This window comes from Sorex araneus, chromosome 3 (assembly GCF_027595985.1).
Source record: "Sorex araneus isolate mSorAra2 chromosome 3, mSorAra2.pri, whole genome shotgun sequence".
NCBI lineage: Eukaryota > Metazoa > Chordata > Mammalia > Eulipotyphla > Soricidae > Sorex > Sorex araneus.
In genome coordinates, this window is record NC_073304.1 from 29672566 (window position 1) to 29696406 (window position 23841).

Genomic DNA, 23841 nt, shown 5'->3' on the forward strand with positions numbered 1-23841 from the left:
TGCTTTTTCCACGGGGCTGGAAGCGCATGGTCAGAAAGACTACTGGTGCTGTAACATGAATGAAGGCAGTGGCACCAAACCCAGTATTTTTCTCACTGCTACTCATGTACAAGAAAACAAAACAAGTTTTGTTTTAAGACAAGGGAATAAAAATTAGGATCTTGGGGCCAGAGAGATGTACAGGGGTTAAGGTGTTTGCCTTTCATCCTGCCAACCATGGTAAGAATCCCTGCCACCACTTTATGCTCAGTCCAGGAATAGTCCCTGAGAACTCTGAGTGTGGCCCAAATAACACCCTCTCCCAAACAGGAAAAATAATCATGATTTCATTAAACCGCAACTTCTCAGTACTTAATGAAACAATAACAAATAGTAATTTTATTAAACTGCAATTCCGCATCACATCTTTTTTAAAATTTGTATGACAAAATACACACAAAGCACTTCTGTTGTATTCTGAAGTCGGATGGCTGTGCCGAGGGCAGGCCATCCTCATGGGGAAGCATTGAAACAACTGTCAAAATGGCAAATGGCACGAGCTGCCTTTTTCTTTCACAGAACATGACTTTTATTTGAACCATTGAAGAATGAGCTATGATTACTCAGATGGGTATCTAATAGATGTTTCCTTAAAAATAATGCCAGTGTCATTTCAAGAAAAAGAAATGACAATATATCAGTTACCAACAATACAATTTAAGTTTTCATGAAAAATTAGAATTTTGAAAAACTTTATATCCACCACTATGCACGTAGACACATTTCTTTTGGATCAAGCTCAATGGACTTGAGTGAATTCTTTGCACAGCTATGGATGTAGCTTCCAAGCAAAACAAAACAAAGAAATACTGAAGCCCATTCAAAAGGTAAGGCATTATCGGTGGATTTTGATGGTTCTAAATTTTTAAAAATTATAAGTGTTCTAGATCATATACTGAAACTAATCTTTAGAAAACTACCATTGGTCAGCTTTTAGTGAAGTATTAAAAAAGAGTATGTATATGTATATATATGTACATATATATATATACATATATATACAGATGTCCAAAAGAGCGATTAAAATTCTTTCTCAACTTTATATTTGTGCGAGGTCATATTTTATTCATATACTTAACTAAGACAACACACTGCAACAACAGATTGAGTGAAAAAGCAGACAGAAGAACTCATCTGTGTTTTATTAAACTAGATGTTAAAGAATTTTATAAAACTGTAAACAATGACCCTTTTCTCAATGATTTCTTTTGTGGGACAAGATAGTTATCCCTCATTACAAACGTTATTTGTGATAATATGTAATAAGTCTATTATTGTCATTTTAAAATTAATATCTATTTTAAATGTTCTGAGTTTTGATTTCTAACCATCAACACAAACTCCTTGGAAACTCAATAGTTTTTAGAATTACAAAGGAATTTGAAGACCAAAAGCACTTCTAACATAAAAAATTATTTCAAAGTTTAAGTTGGTCCCATATAAATAAGTAAAATTCACCCAAAAGGGAACTGTCATGGATTCTTTTAGACAAAAGACCAGGGCAGAAGTTTCAAATCTCTTCACCTATTTGATCATCCTCTTTACCTACTGCTTATGTCAGCATGTGATAATACATAGGCAGAGAAACAGCTTAGAGATGTCTAGTAAAATTAAAAATTAATATATGGTCTTTTGGTATCAATATGTCAATACCTATTGTAAACTTTTTAAATGTTTCAGTTTCTAAACTTACAAATGCCCTTCTATGGAATTCTTTTGTAAGTCAAAAAATAAATAAATAAAGACATTTAAAGGAATTACATAGGAAGGACAGTTAAGCCTATGGGATTACACCTGTATGGAGAAAACACTTGATGCACAAAGATGATCATTAAAAGCTTAACCTCATGACAGAAAAGAAATAACATATAATTTGGTTCTAAAACAGCTATGGGAAAGCTTAACAAGTATAATATTCCTTATGTAGGATAAAATTTCAGAGTACTACTAATATGAAACAATTCTAAGAAACAGAATTAAAATAAGAAAATTAAACTAGATACTTAAAATATCTTAAGGAACAGAAAAATTAGGAAAAAAGAATAACTTTGAAAGACTTCTAATTTTGCAGAATGTTTGCATTTTATAAAATCGTAACATTTTAGTAAAATATTCCAACAATTATTAACAGTGAACTACACAGAATAATACTGTCAATAATTTTTCCTTATTAAAAATAAAAATTGGCTTTCAAATGTTATATTTTACTCACTTATAGTCTCTCTCCCAGAATTTCACAGGTCGAACATATGAAGTGATGAAAATTGCACTTCCCAGAAAAGGGTTCAGTGGAGTAGAAAAGAAAGCCGACACGGCAGCCTGAACAAACAACATGGCTGAATCTATCAGAAAACTGGTTAAGGATTTCAGTATTCACCTCAGTGTGTGCACAGGCACATGTGCACGCATACACACACACACACACACACACACACACAGGATACAAACATACTGCAATCATAGCAGTTTGTAGATGAGGCTCATCAGAGAAAAACAGAGAAGGTTGTAATTAGAGAGCAAATGGGATACAACTTGGCATGTTAATTTGAAAGAAGCCAAATAAATATTTGCTAACATGTATTTGAGTAAGAGTCCATTAATCACAGTTGGGTAGACCAATTTGGGTCTAATGTCCTGGAAAACTAAAACTAAAATTAACATATATAAAACGTCTGTGGCTTAATATTATGTGGTGTCTAACCTTTACTTACTGGAAGCTCTTTTCTAGGTGCAGGGACTCGAACCCAGGCCTCAGGCATGCAAGATATGCACATTATCAATGAGCCACATTCCTGATCCTAAAAAAGTATTTTTGAGAGGGTATGGGACTAGATGTCGATCGGATCAACCCCTACGGAAAACAACACTTCTCAAAAACTGACATTCCATATGACTCAGCAATTCCTCTTGCCATCTGTTGTCAGGGTCCAAAAACACTACCTTGTAAGGACAATTTGTGCTCCTATGTTCGCGGCAGCACTATTCACAATAGCCAAACGCTGAAAACAACCTAAATGTCCAAGAACAGATGACTGCATAAAGAAATTGTGATATAGAACACAACTGAATATGATTCATCAATTGGAAAAGGTGAAATTATGCAATCTGCAGCTACAAGGATAGAACCAGAGGGTGTGAAGCCGAGTGAAGTCAGTCTGGAGGAGAGGGACAGATACAGAATGATCTCTCCTATGTGGGATAGAATGAAACACAGGAAGGCAATAACAAATGGAAAAAGGCAACAGCCTAAGAGACCTGGTCTATAGAACACAGTACCAAGAGGTGAGGGGACCTTGAGACACTCTAATGATGATTTTGGTTTTGGAAGACTGCGTGCATAAAACTTTCATGAACGATATTGTAAATTCAGTGCCTCAGTTCAAACTGGAGAAAAAAGATGGGAACAGAAATTTTGGACATAAAAGTTTAGTTGTAAATACTGATTATAGATAAAGGGAGAATAATTTTAGACATGAAAGTTTACAATCATGATCACAGATTATGTTTTGAATCTTTATTCCTTTAAAAATATTTCTATATCTTATGTGCAATAAAATTCCTTCCATTAATACATATGTAAATATACATTTTAAATCTGCATTACTTAATTGCATAACCTTAGACCTTTGGTGGACCAAAGAGAGATAGTGCAAGGGGTAAGATGCTTGCCTGTCGATTCTAGGTTCAATTCCCGATACCACATAAGGTTCCCGGAGCAATGATAGAAGTGGTTCCTAAGTGTAGACTAAGTCCTGAGCACCAATAAATGAGACACCACAACCAAAAATCTTTTCTGAAGTTGAGGTCATCTGTGGCCACAGATGTTAACACAAGCTAAACAATAAAAATCAGTATAAGTAGGACTCAAAAGATTATGATTTTGTTGCTTTTGTTTGTTTGGAGACTACACATGGCCATGGTAAAGGCTTTCTCCTGGCTCTGCTCTCAGGGATCATTCCTGCTAGGGTTTGGGGCAGCAGGGATCAAACATAGGCCGGCGCCGTGCAAGGCAAATGCTGTTCCTACTCTCCTATCTCTCCAGCCCCAAGATTGTTAATTATTGATAGTTTGTCATATAAAATATAGCAACACATTCTAACTCTGTAAAAAGCTATTTTTACAAATCAATACTCTCATCAGGCTACGTACGCCTTCCCATTCTTTTAAAATTTCATTAGAAGGATACGTGGCACTGCAAAGGGCTGAGCAAAAGCATGAAAAGCAGAACCCCATGTAATCTGCCATGGGGCAATGTAGGTGTACACGAACTGCAATTTATAAAGGAGCTCCCAAAGCTGTAGAAGGAAAACAAAAACAATTAGTGAAAATACATCATATAGTAACTGGATTAGAAAATGAAAATTTCTTTTCTAACAAGGAAATGGCATTTATTTTCTGCTTGCATAAGATGAGAAGATCTATTAACAGCCAAAATATTGTACAGATTTCTAAGTAAAAACAATGAGCTAATTTTTTTTTTTTTGCTTTTTGGGTCACACCTGGCGATGCACAGGGGTTACTCCTGGCTCTGCACTCAGGAATTACCCCTGGCGGTGCTCAGGGGACCATATGGGATGCTGGGATTCGAACCCGGGTTGGCCGCGTGCAAGGCAAACGCCCTACCCGCTGTGCTATCGCTCCAGCCCCAACAATGAGCTAAATTTTTTAAAATATCTTCTCTACTGACTATATTATTACTATACAAAAACAATGGGAATTAAGATATATATTTTACAAACTTAATACAAATATACTTTTATTCTAAGACCTATTTTCTTCACAGTTTAGTGCTTTGAAAATTGTGCATACTTTAAAGGCACTGTTAAAAGTAATATGAAAACATCAAAGCACGGTTTTAAGATATATCTCTTCTCATTGCTGGTTACCTAAGAATTCAGTAGTGTATATTAGATTTCTGTTCAAATGTTATAGTCAATGGAAACACAACACACATATTAGTCTTATTAAAATTAAGACCCTATTTTGCTAATAAGCTTGTCTTCAACATTGGCACAGTGTGTTTGCCCAGAACTTTCTCTGCACGCTAGCAAATGGAGGCACAAATCTCAAACAGATTACAGAACCTTAAAAGTAAGAGATTCTAACCAATTCTGAGTTATAATTCAAATACTAAATACATCATCTTTTAATCATTTAGTTCATTTACAAAGAAACTGTGTAACTTTCAATTTAACAAATAACCAACTTCACCCAAATAGAACATGCAGACAAATCCCTAATTTCTCTGCTATGAGGCAAAATTACGCTGGCATTTCTCAGCACTAATGTAATCAGGATGACAGCAAGTAAAAGTAAAAGCATGTTATCTTTTCTTTAATTTTTTTTAATGTAATCACTATAAGACACACAGTTACAAAGTTGTTCATGATTGGGTTTCAGTCATACCATGTTCCAACACCCATCCCTTCACCTGTGGACATTTCCCACCACCAATGTGCCCAGTTTCCCTCCTTCCATCCCTCCCACCCCCACCCCACCCCGAGCACCTGCCTCTATAGAAGACACTTTTCTTCTCTAAGAGCATATTATCAAGATGCCATCATAACTGCTTCAAGGCAGTGATTCAGAATTTAGAAAACTAAATTCTAAATGTGAAATGAGACTGCACCAACTTTTAACTGTAATAATTAAGAAAATGATAGGCAATTATGTAGGTAAGTGGGTAGTGGATATATTTTTTGTTTCTATTTCTAGAAGTTTTTGGAAAGGTGAGTGAATCAATGTTGCATCTTACAAGATTGCAACATTGTAAGATATCTTACAAGGATATCTTAAATAATGTTTCTAAAGAGATCCTTTTAACTCTCACTTGCTCATTAACACTCTTCATTTCTATCAAGCAACCATGTAAAACGCAAAAAGCACAACAGCAGAGTTTTCTGTTTTCGTTACTGAAGTAGCCTGGTGATTTGGAAAAGTTCTAGAATGTACTAGCTCTCAAAAACTTCCTAAAAAAAAAAACAAAAGTTTTTTTCCTAAGACAGTATGAAGAACATCTAGACTAATTAAAATGAAGTCTAGTGATACTATTTCAAGAACTGATGAGCTTATATTTTACTTCAGCTTTTACTTATTTAAACCAGTATAATTACATGTAATAAATTTTCAACCAAAATATTTCAATTTCTGAGAAAGCACATGCTTCTTCATACAAAAAATTTTCTAGCTCCCTCCTTTGATTAACCATGCTCACTAGAAAAAAGTAATATAAATGATAAAAATTTGTACTAATTACACAGCAAATAAAATACTGCAATATTTTAGAGATTTCACAATACTTTGAAGTTGGCACTGAAACCTTGGTTTGGGGAAACTGTCTTCCACTGATACTCCACCAATCTCTTAAGCTGTTCTCCGTACTTTTAGGTTCTCTCTTCCCCAATTCATCCCAAATGTAGCTGACCAGGCTGACCTTCATAAAATGGGGCACACTTTGTGTTCTGTAGCTGCTCATTTTGCTTCGGCACTGTTGCCTAACAAATGGGATGATATGCATGCCAAAGTCCTTTGTACTTTGTCAGCGTTCGCATGAAATCTAAGCTCTGTGAATTTTATACATAATATAATTGCACAACCTGTGTTATTATAAAAAGGTAGTGTGAGTCAGAAAAATATTCTTGGTTGGGAAGCTCCCATCCCATTTGTAAAGTGACTAAAAAGCACCTGTTTTAGTGGGTGGACAGCAGGTTTTGGACACATTCTGCAAACTTGAAAGCACCCTGCCCAGGTCATCATCACACCCATTTCTGAGTCCTCCCATATGGTCGTGCTGCGTGGAGAATTGACCCCTTTTTGCACACGGTCACTTCTCTTCCCCACACCTATCCAGCCCAATTCAAGAATTAGCACTCTGATCCCTAAAATTATTCAAAACCACACTCCCTTTCAGAAGATCACATATATTTAATATTGTTCACTTACGATATATTTATTTCATATTATATATAAACTAGCGTTCCTCTAATTTTTTCATGTGATCCTATTTCCTGATCATAGTGACAAGCGTTGGCTAGGGATTCTAATAACCTCCAGCGTCACTGGCTGGTTGATGAGAGATGTCACTTAAAAGGAGAGGAAGCACACGAAATGCAAGCTCACTCTTCGCCGAAACAGCCGATTGCTTAGGGAGATATTTTTCACAGATGAGGATATTCCTTTTGGGGGAGAAGTTACCTTGTTGAAGAGGATAGACATGAAGAAGAGGTCCAGCAGCATGGTCTCTGAGAACGCTTCATAGTCAATTTTGAAAAAGAGCACAGTGAAAATGACGGTGACATACTGGTACGTGGGGCTGCTGAAAGAGGAGCGCAGCAGCTTCAGGCCCGCGATGGTGATCATCAGAGCACCTAGCCTGCGACAGAAACAGCACAGCTCAGCAACCAATGAACAAGACTTGACAAAACCCAGCTTCAGAGAAATCACCTGTAATTTATTAAACTTTATATAATAATCTTTCTATATACATATAATTTAAATGTCCACAGCAATTTATTTAGCTAACACCACATTCTAATAAAAATACTGGTATTTCCAACCCCATCAAAAAATGGGGCGAAGAAATGAACAGAAACTTTACCAAGGAAGAAATACGAATGGCCAAAAGGCACATGAAAAAGTGCTCTACATCACTAATCATCAGAGAGATGCAGATCAAAACAACCACAAGATACCACCTCACACCACAGAGACTAGCACACATCCAAAAGAACAAAAGCAACCGCTGTTGGAGAGGATGTGGGGAGAAAGGGACCCTTCTTCACTGCTGGTGGGAATGCCGACTGGTTCAGCCCTTCTGGAAAACAATTTGGACGATTCTCAAAAAATTAGATATTGAATTCCCATTTGACCCAGCAATACCACTGCTGGGAATATATCCCAGAGAGGCAAAAAAGTACAATCGAAACAACATCTGCACATGTATGTTCATCGCAGCACTGTTTACAATAGCCAGAATCTGGAAAAAACCCGAATGCCCCAGAACGGATGACTGGTTGAGGAAACTTTGGTACGTCTATACAATGGAATACTATGCAGCTGTTAGAAAAAAAGGAGGTCAAGAATTTTGTAGTTAAGTGGATGGGCATGAAAAGTTTCATGCTGAGTGAAATGAGTCAGAAAGAGAGAGACAGACATAGAAAGATTGCACTCATCTATGGTATATAGAATAACAGAGTGGGAGACTAACACCCAAGAACTGTAGAAATAAGTACCAGGAGGTTGACTCCATGGCTTCGAGGCTGGCCTCACGTTCCGGGGAAAGGGCAACTCAGAGAAGCGATCACCAACTACATTGTAGTCGAAGGCCATGTGGGGGAAGGGAGTTGCGGGCTGAATGAGGGCTAGAGACTGAGCACAGCGGCCACTCAACACCTTTATTGCAAACCACAACAGCTAATTAGAGAGAGAGAACAGAAGGGAATGCCCTGCCACAGTGGCAGGGTGGGGTGGGGGGAGATGGGATTGGGGAGGATGGGAGGGAGGCTGGGTTTACTGGTGGTGGAGAATGGGCACTGGTGAAGGCATGGGTTCCCGAACTTTGTATGAGGGAAGTATAAGCACAAAAGTGTATAAATCTGTAACTGTACCCTCACGGTGATTCTCTAATTAAATATAAATAAATTAAAAAAAAAAAAAAAAGAAAGAACCCAAAAAATAAATAAATAAATAAATAAGAAAAAGAAAAAAAAATACTGGTATTTCCCTCTAAGAATGTATGTTATTAATCTTAACCTTTATATAAATATATACATTTACACTAAGTAACAATCCAAACATCTGGGTCTCCAGTTTCCCAACAGCCCACTGCTTTAAATCAATGGTATTCAGCATGAGAAACCACACTGATGCTTACTCACGATATGTACTAACTCTATTGAAAAGATTTCCAATTTATTTAGCTTACCACCTTTTTTTCAGACACAAATTTTTCGGCACCTCTCTGAAAATTCTCCTTGAAGTGAACAGAGAGCGCCTCTCCAACTGCACCAGAGGCTCCGACCACCCCCCAGGATCATCCCAATGCCCCTCGCTCCAGGAAGACTAAGACCCAGCTGGGAAAGAGTGATAAAGGACAGGCCTGTCAGGTGACTGCATAGGCAAATGACCACCTAAAAGATACAATGTATACAATACACAGGATAGCCGTCTCCAAATTTAGCCATCTAATATTAAAAATTAAATTCATTTTACAAATGTCCTATCATAAAATGAGGCTGAAAATAAGATATCTGAGGTGGCAATATGCCATGAGTAGAAGTAGGTGCTCACTAAAAGAAAGTAAAAGATAAAGTTTGGCCTGAGGTGGAGAATGTGCACTGGTGGAGGGATGGGTGTTTGATCACTGTGTGATTGTAACCCAAACATGAAAGCTTGTTGATTCAATAAAAAAAAAAAAAAAGTTTGGCCTGAGGTTTTTTTTACATTCAGTGCTGCACACCTAAGAATTACTTAAAGATTATGGTACTTGCTCAATAACTTACGACATAGCTCAAGACAGCCCCAGTAGTCAAACAAATTTGAGGAGTACTGTACTTACTCTGTATCCAGTTTTTTTGGACTAGCAATTGTCTCTGCACTGTTACTCAGTTCATTGAGAACAACCAGTGGATAGATGACATTCTTCTCCAAAAACAGAAGCCACACATGAAGCTTCTCAAACCACATCATAGTGGCTGCATCTAAAAAGAGAGTGTAAGTAAAGAAGTGCACATGTCATCTACCATACAAAAAAGTTCACCAATGGGATGAAAAAGGAAAAATCTACGACTCAACTTCGGATCTATTATACATAATGTAGATACATATTACATCAGTCAATACTCAACTGCTATGATGCCGAAACATTAAATTTGTATAAATTAACTTATATCTGACTTAATTTTATATAAATTTCAATTTTAACTTTGTCATTTATGACTAGTACTTGGAGGAAAAATTACTAAAGATTATGAGGTTGTTGAGGCTGGAGTCAAAGCACAGCGGGGTAGGGAATTTGCCTTGCATGCGGCTGACCCGGGTTCAATTCCCAGCATCCCATATGGTCCCCTGAGCACCAACAGGAGTTAATTCCTGAGTGCATGAGCCAGGAGTAACCCCTGTGCATCACCAGGTGTGATCCCCAAAAAAGAAAAAAAATAAAAGATTATGAGATTGTCATTACCCCTCAAAAACCCAAACGATTAAAATATCTACTTTTAAAATTCTTAAACTTATACACATGCACATATTATAAGGTATAACATATCAGAACAGACATAAAAGCATTACTGTTATAAATCCATATATTATATGAGTTCTTCTCACTGCTGGTATTATTTTTTTCCCTGATATTTTAATGTTATTTCAAAGGGAAAAGCATTTAGGGTAAGTTGAAGGATTTTGTTTAAGCCCACCCCTGGCTATGCTCAGGGATTACTCCTGGCAGGGCTCAAGGGACCATACAGGATGCTGGGGATCAAACCTGGACTGGCCACATGCAAGGCAAGCACCCTACCTGCTATACTATTGCTACAGTCCCTAAACTTTTAGATATTTCAATTTAAAAGAAGATTCTTCAGCCATCTGAAAGCAGTATCACTTTGCTTCAAATCTACCTGTTGGATGTTCTCTAATAAATATTTTTCTTCCAGTTGGTAAAATTAGTTATTAGAAGGGGAAAAAATTAACTTTCACAGGACCTAGTATTTTCAATAAGTTACAGATGTTACATTCATTCAACTTTGTAAAAATTTTGATGAGATTTTCATTAAGAAAAAAACTGAACTGAAGGATGTACTTTAATGAAAACAGCTGCTTTTGAATAAACCAGATCACTTGCTATCACTCCTATCTGATGGAATATTAATAGCTTACCATTGAAATAAATCTTATACTGGATTATTTTTCTTATGGTAAGAATAGACTGGTACAGGCTCATTTATTTGTCTTATGTTGCTTTTCCCTAATTAAGAATATAAATTAAGTAAAAGGCTTGTACAATGCTATTACTACAACCAAGAGATTAGTGTTTAATTATGTCTTCAGAATCAAACTGCTGATCAACCATTATACTCTGTTCAATTTTGCTAAAAGGTGCAAGATACTTGTTTTAAGAATGCAAAGTCAAGACTGGTATACAGCACTCTCAACTACTCTGGAGTTCTCTAGAAGCTATTCATTTATCTTCAAACAATTGAGGAGTTGCTCTCAAAAAAATTCAATACCTGAAGAAAAAATGTTAGCTTACTACTAATAAATGTTACATATAATAATTGATAACCTAGGTGAGAACTTATTTCCCTAAAATGAGGATTACTGTATATTACAGGCCATGGGCTAATGAACCAAAAATATATTTGTAATATGAAAGTCAGGGTTTAGAAAGCAGGGAGCAGGTACGGGCTCAACAGCAGAGCACAAAGCTCATGTGGGGATGCCCTGCTTTGATCCCAGCACTGCAAATGAATGAATAAATCAGAAACTTGTTGAGCTGATTGGCCTTCTATGGCTGAAAAGTCTCTTGATATTTTATCATAATTCTAAATGAACAACAATGCTTTTAAAATCTTTTTGCCATGCAAGTGGTACTCAGAAGCTCTAGAGTAGGGGATGGGAGGGCTCCCTGAAATTCTCGGCCAGTCATGCTTATAGTTCAAAGCCAGTGTCAGAGGTTACAGTGACACTCAGGCCCTGCAGAGGCAGAGATTCCAAGGACCAGCCTGGCAGTGCTTCAGGGTCCCCAGGGCTGCAACTGGGGATGTTTGGAGGAGTCACGTGATGCCAGGGATCGTATCAGGGTTGGCTACATGCCAGACATGCACCTTAACCCCTGCACTGCCTCTCCAGCAACTGCATCAACTTTTATACACTTCTCTTGTAGAAACAGGAACAATGATCCTTACATACCCTCTAAGCTTTAGTATTTCAAAGGGAAGTCTTAAGGGAGATCGGGATGCCAGCAGATGGCAAGGGGAAAAAAAGTAAGGAGTGGAAAGAGAAGTCTGACATACATCTAAGGAGTCACCAATGATGCAGAGGTCAACCAAGCAGAGGGAGGCGTAAATTTCCTCCCGTGGAAATCTGGCATCACAGCAGTGACATTCAAACCTTAACTAGAAACTGAGGCTTAACTCTCGGCAGTTTCAGACCAAGGTACAGGCCACTTGTACTGAAGTTGCCGGTACTGAAACGTAACTCTCTGTCAACAAAGCAAGAGGAAAGCTCCGCCATATTCAGAAAGTACCACGAGACCACTTACTTCGGACTTCATACTGGTTATACTCGAGCGTCTTCAGCAGGGGGTGGGAGAAGCAGTGCCACGGGAGCTGCTTTCTGACCTGAGGCAGCACGTAGTGGGTCATGAAGCCCACGGAGCCCACCAGGGCGTACAGCACATACCTGAGAGCGGGCTGGAAGGAAAGAAGAGCTGAGAGAACCAGAAATAACTTCCCGAGCAAAGGAGGGCTTCTGATCTGTCACATCAGTTTCCACTTGACAACAGAAAACAGCAAAACTGATTTTGGAGTCTAAGAACTGTCGACAGTGAACATTTCCCTACTGCGTCATTTTAAGAATTAAAATCGGCTAATGAAGTGAGTTTTAATGTATTAAGAATTGGCTTGAAGGGGGCAGGATCACACTTTGTGCTACTTGGGGCCTCCTCCCAGCTCTGTGCTCAGGGGGCTGCTCTGGGCAGTTCTCGGGGGACAGTGCAGTACTGGGGACCAAACCTGGGCCTCCACACACAAAGTAGGTGTTCAGTATTTCAGCTACCTCCTGGTCCCTGTATTAGAGATATTTGCATAGATGCTGGTGGGCCTGAGAGATAGCATAATGGGTAAGGCCCTTGCTTTTCATGTGGTTGACCCAAGCTTGATCCCCAGACCGTCATACAGTTTCCAGGGCAGCATCAGGAGTAATCTCTGAGCACAGACCCAGGAGTAAGTCCTGAGTACAGCTAGTGTGGTCCCAAAACAAAAACAAACAAAAGGTGTTAGCTATTTTAGTTATCACACCAAATGGTCCATTTGAAAATCTCCTATTTAGAAACTCTAGAATGTCTTGGTCAAAAATGAGTCCCCACTGGAGCCCTGATAAACCACTGCACTTTACTCCATTGTGAGTAGTTTGGGGATTCATAGAAGGGGGGTGGACAGGAAAATGTTAAATGAAGTAGCACAACCTTTGCTTCTGGCTAAACATAATATTAGAAATTTATTCATTCAGATGAAATAACAAGAAATTAAAATATGAACCAAAGGTTCCCAATATATTACACTTAAGGACAAAGCCAGTGACCCCTGAGGGAAAGGAGACAGCTTCGGATAGCTTGAGGATGACATAGTGTCCATAGCCTTTAGAGGACTTGCCAGCTGCAGAGTGTACGGGAATCTACTGTGACGCCCAGAGCCCCACCCGCTGAGCAGGTAGAGCTGGGAGCCAGGGAGACCCGGGTCCAGAGGCGGCCAGTGTTCCCCAGAAAGGACAGCACAGCAAAGAGGAAACAGCAGCCTGAGAACTCTGAAGAGCTCTGGAGGGCCTTTCTCCCTTGAGAATACAGGGAACTCAGCAGTGGTTGTGAAAAAATACATGAGACCAGCATTCACAGCCCTTACAACCATGCCTGTTCCCCCAAGTTAGACACAAAAGCTCACAATTCACAGGGCAATGGTAGAAGCACTGAGAACAGGGTGCCCACTAGCGGGACTGCTGGTCCTGTCCCAACCAACACATCTTAAAACTAAGAATCAAAGGAGTATTCCTTTGTTAACAAATAACAGCAGTGAAAAAAAGGAGGTTCAAGGGTATTTCTATAGGAAGATGGAGCAATAGCACAGCGGGTAGGGCATTTGCCTTGCATGTGGCCGATGCAGATTCGATTCCCAGCATCCCATATGGTCCCCTGAGCACCGCCAGGGGTAATTCCTAAGTGCAGAGCCAGGAGTGACCCCTGTGCATCGCTGGGTGTGACCCAAAAAGCAAAAAAAAAAAAAAAAAAAAAGTATTTCTATAAATGTTAAATTATCTAACACCCAACAAGGTAGATTTGTAATGGTTGGCATTCAGTAAAAAATTTTCACATGCAAAGACTACAATCCTTGAAGGGGGGGGGGGGGAAACTCTAAACTAAATCATCAGTGACACAAAATCAAAATTAGGAGACAAGGACATTAAAAAAGTTAGAACACAATTCTAAATGTTCAAAAGTTATGTCAAGGCAAGAGAAAGATTTAAAAAAAAAAAAAGAAAAAACCTAAATCAAACTTCTAAGATAATAATAATGTATTGGGTGAAAGATCCAGTAAAAGAGATTAGTGGCAAATCCCCTATTACAGATGGGAGGTGAGCTAAGTAACAGAGCAGTACAAAGTATTCAAAATTAAAGCCACAAAGAAAAACAGATCAGATCACCAGAATTCACGGGGACCCCCTCAACAGGACTAAGACAGAGACATAGTTGAAATTCACGGGGACCCCCTCAACAGGACTAAGACAGAGACATGTATCCAAAGGCACATGCGCTGGGGCAGAGAGAAGGGCAGAGAAGAAAGGGAAAAATATTTAATGTAAGATCAGGAAAAATTTTTCATAGTTGATTAAAACTAGGCAACAGAGTCAATTTACTCCCTGCACAAAATTATGATGCCAATTATGTGAAGGTTCACCAGAACCCATGATACCAGGAACAAACTGGACCACGCCAAAGCTTGCAGGGGTGGAAGCAGGAAGGAACCTGCAGTGGGGCAACCAGGACTGGAGGGAAGGCGGGGCCCTGAGGGCTGCAAGTGGGAGAAAGGGCACCACGTGGGAGGCGCCTCCCCCAACCTGGACTTGAAGCGGCTGTATGTAGACTCACGGCTGTGCTGGAGGGGCTGAGAAGCTGGGGGCCTTCAGAAGGACAGGTGCAGTTCTGCACACAGAGGGATGTGAATCAGAGGGCCAGGGGCACACTGTTTTCACTTCCAGATATTTATGCCTGCACCGCCCTTCCGCACTGTGCCATGCACAATATTCCAGTGTGTCCCCTGTGACCCACTGAAACAGAAATGGTGGCAGGGCACATCTGACATCAAATATCAGAGGACTTTCTCCCTGGAAGATCAGTGACTGGGGTACTCCAGCCACCAGCCTATGGCAGGAGCTACACAGAGAGAACCAAGGTCTTGGCAACAGTCCGTCAGTGAGACACCAAAGCCGCCTCTGCAGTCTCAAGGAAGCATGAGACTGAAGCTAGCTCCTTAGAGCTGGGCACGCCCAGGTCAGCCTTTCAAGAGACACGGTTAGAAAATGAGTCCTGTCATGAAGATCAAACAAAGAGCTGTATCATTCCATTATTTAAAGTCAAATAAAATGAGAAGTGAACCCCAATGTCTTTTCCCTCCTCCAAAAGAACAAGGCGACTCCTCACCTGCAGTACTGTGAACACCGTGCTGACATGAATAGCGAAGTAGAGCACGCCGATGACGATGCACACGACCAGGTCAGACTGCAAACGCTCGCTCTGGGGAACAAAACGGAATTACCAACTACACACACCACACATTTTAAAGAATGTTTCCTTCTTTTCCCAACTAGGGGCTCAAGAGTTATATTTACTCTCCCAATTCTTTAGTACGGCAAGATATTGTTTACACAGACTGGCTACAAAAAGTCTTCCTTTCTTCCTCAGTTTCCTCATACTTTATATAGCAAAATGGCAACTGCAAGGAAATTAAACTAGACAAACTATATACAATGTATAACAATTTACTTTTATATATGAGAAAAAATGAGGTTGCAGCTGTATCATGTGTCATATTTCCATTTGGAAAAAAAATAGAATTTTCATTGTCTTTTGAAATGTAACAATACGCAGTATGTCCTATTTCACATAGCAAGAAGGACCAAAAACCTCTTGAAATCTTTGGTTGTCAAGATACCTGTACATTTATATTTTGAAGATACATTTAGAAATACCTTACTATATTACTCTTAGTGGGTTTAGGGGACCATATGGGCTGCTGGTGCTTGAACCCGGGTCAGCTGTGTCTAAGGCAAGTGCCTTAATCCCTGAACTCTCACTCTGGCCCACACAAGGACAGTTTAAGTCAACAAAAACAATAAAATCAATTTAATTTATGTTAACATACATACATCTTTCAAATCCTAGTTAAGGCCAAGTAGGATTAAGGATTCTACCCGGTGGGCCAGAGAGAGAACTCATGGGGCTGAAATGCAGGCTTCACATGCAGGAGGCCTGGATTTGATCCCAGGCACCACAAGGCTCTCAGAGCACCACTGAGAGAGATCCCTAAGCACTAGATCCAGGAGTAGCTTCTGAAAGCCACTGGCTGTAACCCCCGGCCCCCCACTCCAAAAAAAAAAAAAAACCGCAAAATAAAAGTCACAAGGATTCTATACTGATATTACTTAATTTCATCTGATATCCCTCCCCTCCCACCCGCCACCAACAAAAAAAAATCAATGTTTAGCATACTGCTCTACATTAAAATGAAGTTTAGGAATGAACAAACATTTCTTGTATGCATGCTAACATCTGAAATGAAGATGCTCAACAATATACACACACATGTGTACATATATCATTAAAATACATAACTACATTACTATCCCTCTCTATGACTTTAAAAAGTGTTGGTTATACAACATGATGGGCTGTCTGAACTATAAGTCTACAATGGTGACTTTGAAAAGCTAAAACTTACAACAGAATTTCGAAGCTTTTCGGGCAGTGGATCTTTTACTTCAGACAGAGGGTCTTCTGGATTCTTGTCTTCTGTTTCTGGAAAAATCTTGGATTGCACCAAAGAGCTTGACATGTTTTTTAAAAAAGAGAGAGAATAATAAATAAACTGGATATTCAACAGTGTTTCAAACGGCAAGCTTTATGACAGAAAACCAACTGATTCTAGGATATTTGATTATTAGCAAGCAATAAATTCTAAAAAGTTTAAGATGCCACATATTAGCACATGGTGAGAATATTTCTATTGCAAGAATCTTTTTTAATACTCAGGCCATTTGGAGGATCTAACAAATACTTTCCGCTGAAGTGGTTAGAATAAAACAAGAGTATATTTTGAGGGCGGCGCCTAAGCCCAGGAGCGCACATTCAGCGCAACCAGCCCCCGCACATTCAGCGCCACCAGCCCCCGCCATCCCCCAACAGTGTAGGCCACCTCTTGCCAGGGATCAAACTCCAGGCGTCTCAGTGCCAGGCATGAACTCCAGGCCTTTGAGCTATCAGCCTGGCCCCAAAGTTAATTTTTTTTTTAATTTCCAAACTGGAGTTTTAAAAACATATTTCTTTTTATTTAATTAATCGAGTACTGGTTTACAATACGATAGAAGTCTCAGGAGCACAGCTAGATACTACTCATTACCAAAGATCCAGCTACTGTGTTACAAAGCTCTGTATTATGATGTCAAATACGAATGAAGTCAAGAGCACTTTGGCAAAGCATTGGGAAACAGAATTTGAAATCTGAATTTGAAAGAAATGCCAAGCTGCTTAGATTTCTTTTATTTGGTAACAAATGATTTTACTCACAAAAGTACAGATGGGTCACTGCTTTGTCTGCTGAGATGATAGGATACTGCTACCAACAAGCCGCAAAACACAGAGAAAAGTACTGGAATATGCTGGCCATCCCAAGAGTCCTAGTGGAAGAACAGAGTTTGACAGGATAAGGGTTTGCGAATTTATAATCTAACACATAATCTTTTACAGCAGCATTTTGGAGAAAGAGAATTCATTTGACAAAAACCTTTCAGTCATATAATTTAATCTTATTTCAAATAAATTTACATTTATTACTTTCCAGTGAGCCAAAATCTTACTAATTAATCTACCTTTAGATTTCTTTTTGCATTAGAGGTCTATCTAGAAATAAAAATACATTGACTTTTGATTCATGCTGCTGTCCATTTCTGTTTTTATATAATAGCATTAGACTTATAGTAATTATGTTCCCCTTTTGAAAAATGAAATACCCTGATATGATAAGTCTTTGATCATATATAATGCAGCAGGAAAAAAATGAATGATAAAACACATTAGGCAAGACAAAATATGTTCAGTATGCTTATTTCTTCATGACTTTTCTATAAGATACACTCGTAAAAATTAACTGCTCACTACTAGAAATAAATCCTACAGAGGCTGGTTTCCACAGCTAGTCACATGTATCTAGGGATGTATCTGGTCTGCTTTCTTACTAGAAAGTCTCTGCATGGACCAGCATGGTACCAGACATACAGGAAATAGCCGTGCTTATACCTCATCTTCCAATGGGGACCTGGGAAGGAGAACAGCAGAAGCTGGGAGCTGGATTCTACCTTATATACCTCTCACTCTTTGTTCCACTTAATAAGAATCAGAAGCTGTTGCACATCACAACAAAAAGGTCTTTTTTAAAATGGCTGATTCAAAATTCATCATATTGGACACTGCGTGTCAAGCCATATTCTTAAAGTTTTTTTTTTTCCTGGCTACAACCGGCAGTGCTAAGAGTTTACCCCTTTTTCTACACTCAGGAAAAGCTTCTGGCAGGGCTTCAGGGGACTATACAGGGTGACTGAAGTCAGGACAGCTGAAAGCAAGGCAAATGCTCTATCTGCTACACTATCACTTAAGCCCCTAAAGTATTTCCTAAAAAGTCTTACAGCTATCCTTGGAGACATACACTATTTAGTCTCTGATTTATAGATGAGGGCACAAAGGCAGAGTTGGTTTCAGCAGTTTTTACTATTAAATAGTAGACACAGGAATGAAATTCCTGATATTTTTTAATTTAATGAGAAGAAAGTCAATCAAGTTTGAGAATGATACAAAGACAGCCCACGTATGGGAAAAAATAATTTCCCAATACCTATCTGATAAGGGATTAATATCAAAGATATATAAGATATGGTAGAACTTAACAAGAAAAAAAAATCCAATCCCATCAGAAAAATGGAAGAAGGGACCAAAACTTCCTCAAAGAAAAAATACAAATAGTCACATGTAAAAATATTCTACATCACTAATCATCAGGGAGATGCAAATCATAGCAATGAGATATTTATCTCACACCACAGAGACTGGAGCATATCAAAAAAGACCAAGAACCACCAGTGCTGACGCAAATGTGGGGAGAAAGGGACTTTCCTTCGTTCCTCGTGGGACAGTTGACTTAGTCCAACCATTTTGTAAAATAATGTGGGGTTCCTCAAAAAATTAGAAATTGAGCAGAAACAAGGGCCACGAAGGCTGGTTCACAGTTGGAAGCTTGACACAAGTGGTGGTGGGGAGGGCAGTTAAGATAGGGAAGGGATCACTGTGACAATAATAGTTGGAAATGATCACTCTGGACAGGAACTGAGTGCTGAAAGTAGGTAAAGTGACAAACATGATGTACTTATTGCATCAGTACCTATGCAATATCAGTATCTTATTGCAAATCGTAATATCCAAAGGAAAAAGAGAGAGAGTGAAAAGTGTCTGCCATAAAGGCAGGCTGGTGGTGTGTAGGTAGGTGGTGGGAGGGAAACAGGACACTGGTGATGGAAAATTACACCGAAGAAGGGATACATACAGTATTGGAACACTGTTTGACTGAAACCCAATCACAAACAATTTTGTAACTGTGTATCTCATGGTGATTTGATAAAATATAAATTAAAAGAGTTTTAGAAAAACACAAGGAGAGCAGAAATCAAGAAACTTATACATTCTATTACCACTGTCACTGTCACTGTCACCCCGTTGATCAACAATTTGCTCGAGCAGGCCCAGTAACATTCTATTATCAGTGGGAAAAAAATTTAACCACTCTCAAATTTATCCAGTAGGGCCTGGGATTTGGTTTAGCGGTAGAAGACATGTGTCACCTGGGTGAGGATCTAGGTTCAATCCCCAGCACCAAAAATTAGCTTATTAATAAAAATAATGCATTGATGTGTCTCTAAATGATTCCAACTTCAAATATAATTTTTCCATAGGTTTTCTATGCACAAATCTTTTTCAATTTATGATGAATTCAAATAAACCAATTTAAGTTGAAAATATTGTTAAACCATAAATGTATTTAATACATCTAACCTAAAAAATATCATACCTTACTCCAACCTATTAAATATGCTTAGAGCATTAACAGGTCTTTGTACTGCCACAAACCTTTTGCTCTGTTATCTTAATGATTCCAACTTCAAAATTATGACTCACTTCTCAAAAGATGAAAAAACAGATCAAATCATATCCTGTGGGATGATTTATAGGTAGCATATCTGGGAAATATGCCTAGAAATGGATCTCACAGACACCCATTCTTTGCTGGATTTCATTCTATCAAGTATCTCTCTCTACTGAATACTCCACCCTCCCCTTTTTTATGCAAGCAAATAGCAGATCTCTATAAAGAGCAAAAAACGGAAAATAACCTTCATCATGCACGCAAACTAACTATACTCTAAAACAGCTGGGTGCACTCCCTTAAAATCTATTTAAACCTAAATCCATTCTATTCTATCTTTCTTAGAATCTGATGGTTGAAAAGTCACCAATACTCTACTGATTGCCAAACCCAATAAAAACACTTTTAAACAATAATGCCATTCAAGTTTCCTTTGCTGAGTTCTGTTCTACCCAACACTTAAAACACCGGCATCTCCCAGAGCTCTGTGCTCAGTATGCTCAGGACTCAGGGTCACTCCTGGTTATGCCCGGGGGATGCCACGTCGTGCTGGGAGTTGAACCTGAGCCTCCTGAATACAAAGTAGATGCTCCAGTTCCTTGTGCATTCTGGTCCATGCAGCCTTTGCCTTACACTTTAGTTTTGTCAATAAATTTTAGAACAATTATAACTTCTTCACACTATGAACAAGTACCCATTCTGCATCTCGAGCACTCCGTAAACGGTTAACAAGTAAATGTGTCCCAATGTAAATAATCATCTTCCTCCTGAATCTCACAGCCTTCACCCCGTTCAGCAGGATCTTTTTTTTTTTTCCATAGCTGACTATATTCAGAAGTCACCCTGGACCCTATTCTGGCCTTTTTTTCTTTTGCCAGAGTCCCCTAAATATATTCATTGAATCTAATTTTTATTAAATTTCTCTGCAAGAGTCTCTCTACTCTCTCTCTATTCGTTCCTTCTCATATTCGAATCACCTGTCATAACGGGGACTATGCAATCTTTCTAAAATACAAAACTGATTAATGCCTGGACTTACCTTAGACATTTTCATGGTAAATTTTCCTCTCCCCTTAGCACATTTGGTCAAAAGATGTGAAGCTCAGCCTGGCTACCCTTCCAGCCTTACTGAAAGCCCTCTTTCTTAAATACCTCTTCGTTCCTATTCTCAACCTACTTTCTATACAGTTCTACAGCTTTTCAGCCTTTGTTTCAATCAGCTAATTCTTATTTTTCTTTCAAGTCTTGTTTAAAAAAATTGGAAAGTTATCTTTAATCCCTTACAGGTAAATAAACAACCAAATTTCCATCCTTGAAACACTGATGTCACAGTCCTACACACACTACTGAAAGTGTTGGCTGACTTGCTAATCACAACTAAAATATAAACAACTTAAAAAAACAGTAGATGGTATTTAGCATAGTGCTGGGCATACAGGCAGCATTCCAGAACTGCAACTGAATAAATAAAGGATGATAATGAGTCACTCGACAGGGTCCTTTTGACTCTATAATTTACTATCTTAGAGTAATTATAAAAAATAAGACCAGAGATGAAGGATTATTTATGATAAAATTTAAATTATTATGTTTATAATTCAGTGATATTTGCTAAAATAAGAATTCTCAACTTGATCCTTTCAAGCCAATGATGACGATAACTTTTGGTGCATCAATTTTTACTAGAACATAATTTTAATCTCAGTTATTAACTCTCAAATTTTAAGAATCTTGCTATGAACAGAAGTTACACCAGTTCTTTTTTCCCCTTGGCAGAGAGGGGGATTGCACCATACCCAGGGGTGCTTAGGACTTACTGCTGGCTCTCCACTCAGGGATTACTCCTGGGTGGGGTAGGCCATGAATGAGTGCTGGGGACTAAATGGGGGCTGGCAGCATGCAAGGCAAGTGCCCAACCCACTGTACTGTCTCTCCAGTCCCAAGTCACATAAATTCTTAACTAAAAATCTAAGATAACTAATACATTATTACTACCATGTGCAACTTTATTCTAGAATAGTTTTTAAGAATCGGTTTATAATTTTAACCTTTCAGTGCTGCACGGAAGAGGGGTTTCCTTTAATAACAGTCAACAAAGAAGAAATTTCAAATTTAAAATAAACAAAAACAATGTTCAACATAAGAAGATCTAGGAAATAAATGCCAGTGGCACCAGGGGAAATAACTCTTTATTAGCTCTTTTTAAAACACTTCAGATAGACACAGACAAAATATCACCCTCACCTTCAGAGCGCCATAACACAGTCCATACAGTAAGGCGACTGCCACAATGCTGCAGATGAAACTGTAAAGTGCCGCAAGCAGGCTAGTCGTGGCTGGATTGCAAAAAAAGGGAATGATTATATGATAAGCATCCTACTCACTTGATCTCAAAAGCTTCAGTTGCTTCATCCCATGCTTTCAAACAATTTTAAAATGACAAAGGGTTTCCTAACCATCATTTTTTATTTAAGATAAAATACATTATTTGCCTTGCAAATCAAACTTATTTACACATATTAGAAAATTATAACTATACCTTAAGAACTTGTTGCTTACGAAAACTTGGGATAACAATGCTTGCCTGAGAAGAAACTAAATATGTCTAAAGTATTTGCTAAAAGACATCAATCTATGTAAAGAGAGCTTGTCTTACCATCAGAAATGTATCTTGTATTCCCACATGTTAATTCCCACACAAAAAATGTATAAAAATGAGGTGCTGGAGAGAAAGTACAAAGGGTAATGTGCTTGCCTCATATGTGATTTACCTGGGTTCGAGATCCAGTACCACATATAATCTCCCAAGCACCACCCGAGCACATAGTCATGAGTAATCTCTGAGTACAACCAGGTGTATCCCAAGCCATGCTCCCACTCTCCAAAATAAGTAAAGGACTAATTACTAACAACAATCACAACAAAAAACTTGATCCAGACTTACTTGAAAATAAAAATATGGGGATGACTAAGACAGTTAGCCTTCATTTAAAAAATACGAAAAATAGACCTTCCATTAATAGCAATTTTATATAGTGACCATAAAAGAAATCTCTTTAGATTTCTATACTATACAACTTTATATACTATGATAAAGTCCCCTCCTACAAGTTACCTAGACAAAATCCTCTTTATAATATTGAAAATATAGAATGTACAATGTTTTTGAAATACTCAAACTTTCTTCAACCCACTAAAGTTGCTGAACACCAGCTCAGCATGAATTCACAATCCTTCTTAAAAGCATCAAAAATATGCCCTCAAGACCTAACAATATATGCAAAAAAATTTAAGTAATCATCTAAACATTTTATTAGAAAGATAATCATGTCAATGTACAAATTTGAAAGATAAATGTGGAATGCAAGCATCAAGTATGAAAAGAAACTCTAAAGTTATTAAAATGTTTTCTCCTTCCTAAATTTCTCTTTCCTCTCATTATATACTCATCTCTGAGTAAAATACTACATACAAAAACCTAACAGTGTATTTGAAACACAGAGGCTTTCTACTGGGTTCTTTCAAATTATGCAAACCACTGTATATTCCAAAGTAATATCCATAGAGTCCTAGTTAATTTTTAAATGAAGTAAAATGGAAAAATATATTTATTTGTTTTATTTTTGTGCCA

The 23841-nt window shown here is 38.3% G+C and overlaps 1 protein-coding gene across 6 annotated transcripts in view; it reads right to left on the bottom strand.

Moving 5' to 3' along the window:
• The window catches only part of PCNX1 (pecanex 1), a 158725-nt gene that overhangs the window by 25646 nt on the left and 109238 nt on the right, over positions 1 to 23841 (bottom strand). For all 6 annotated transcript variants that reach the window (XM_055130035.1, XM_055130034.1, XM_055130032.1 and 3 more), the window contains 9 exons: positions 22455 to 22546; positions 17588 to 17697; positions 16743 to 16848; positions 15446 to 15538; positions 12296 to 12446; positions 9596 to 9737; positions 7234 to 7411; positions 4226 to 4334; positions 2252 to 2381 (listed from right to left, as the gene is read on the bottom strand). In XM_055130035.1, the coding sequence (XP_054986010.1) occupies positions 2252 to 2381; positions 4226 to 4334; positions 7234 to 7411; positions 9596 to 9737; positions 12296 to 12446; positions 15446 to 15538; positions 16743 to 16848; positions 17588 to 17697; positions 22455 to 22546 (1111 nt within the window). The remainder of the gene's footprint in view (positions 1 to 2251; positions 2382 to 4225; positions 4335 to 7233; positions 7412 to 9595; positions 9738 to 12295; positions 12447 to 15445; positions 15539 to 16742; positions 16849 to 17587; positions 17698 to 22454; positions 22547 to 23841) is intronic.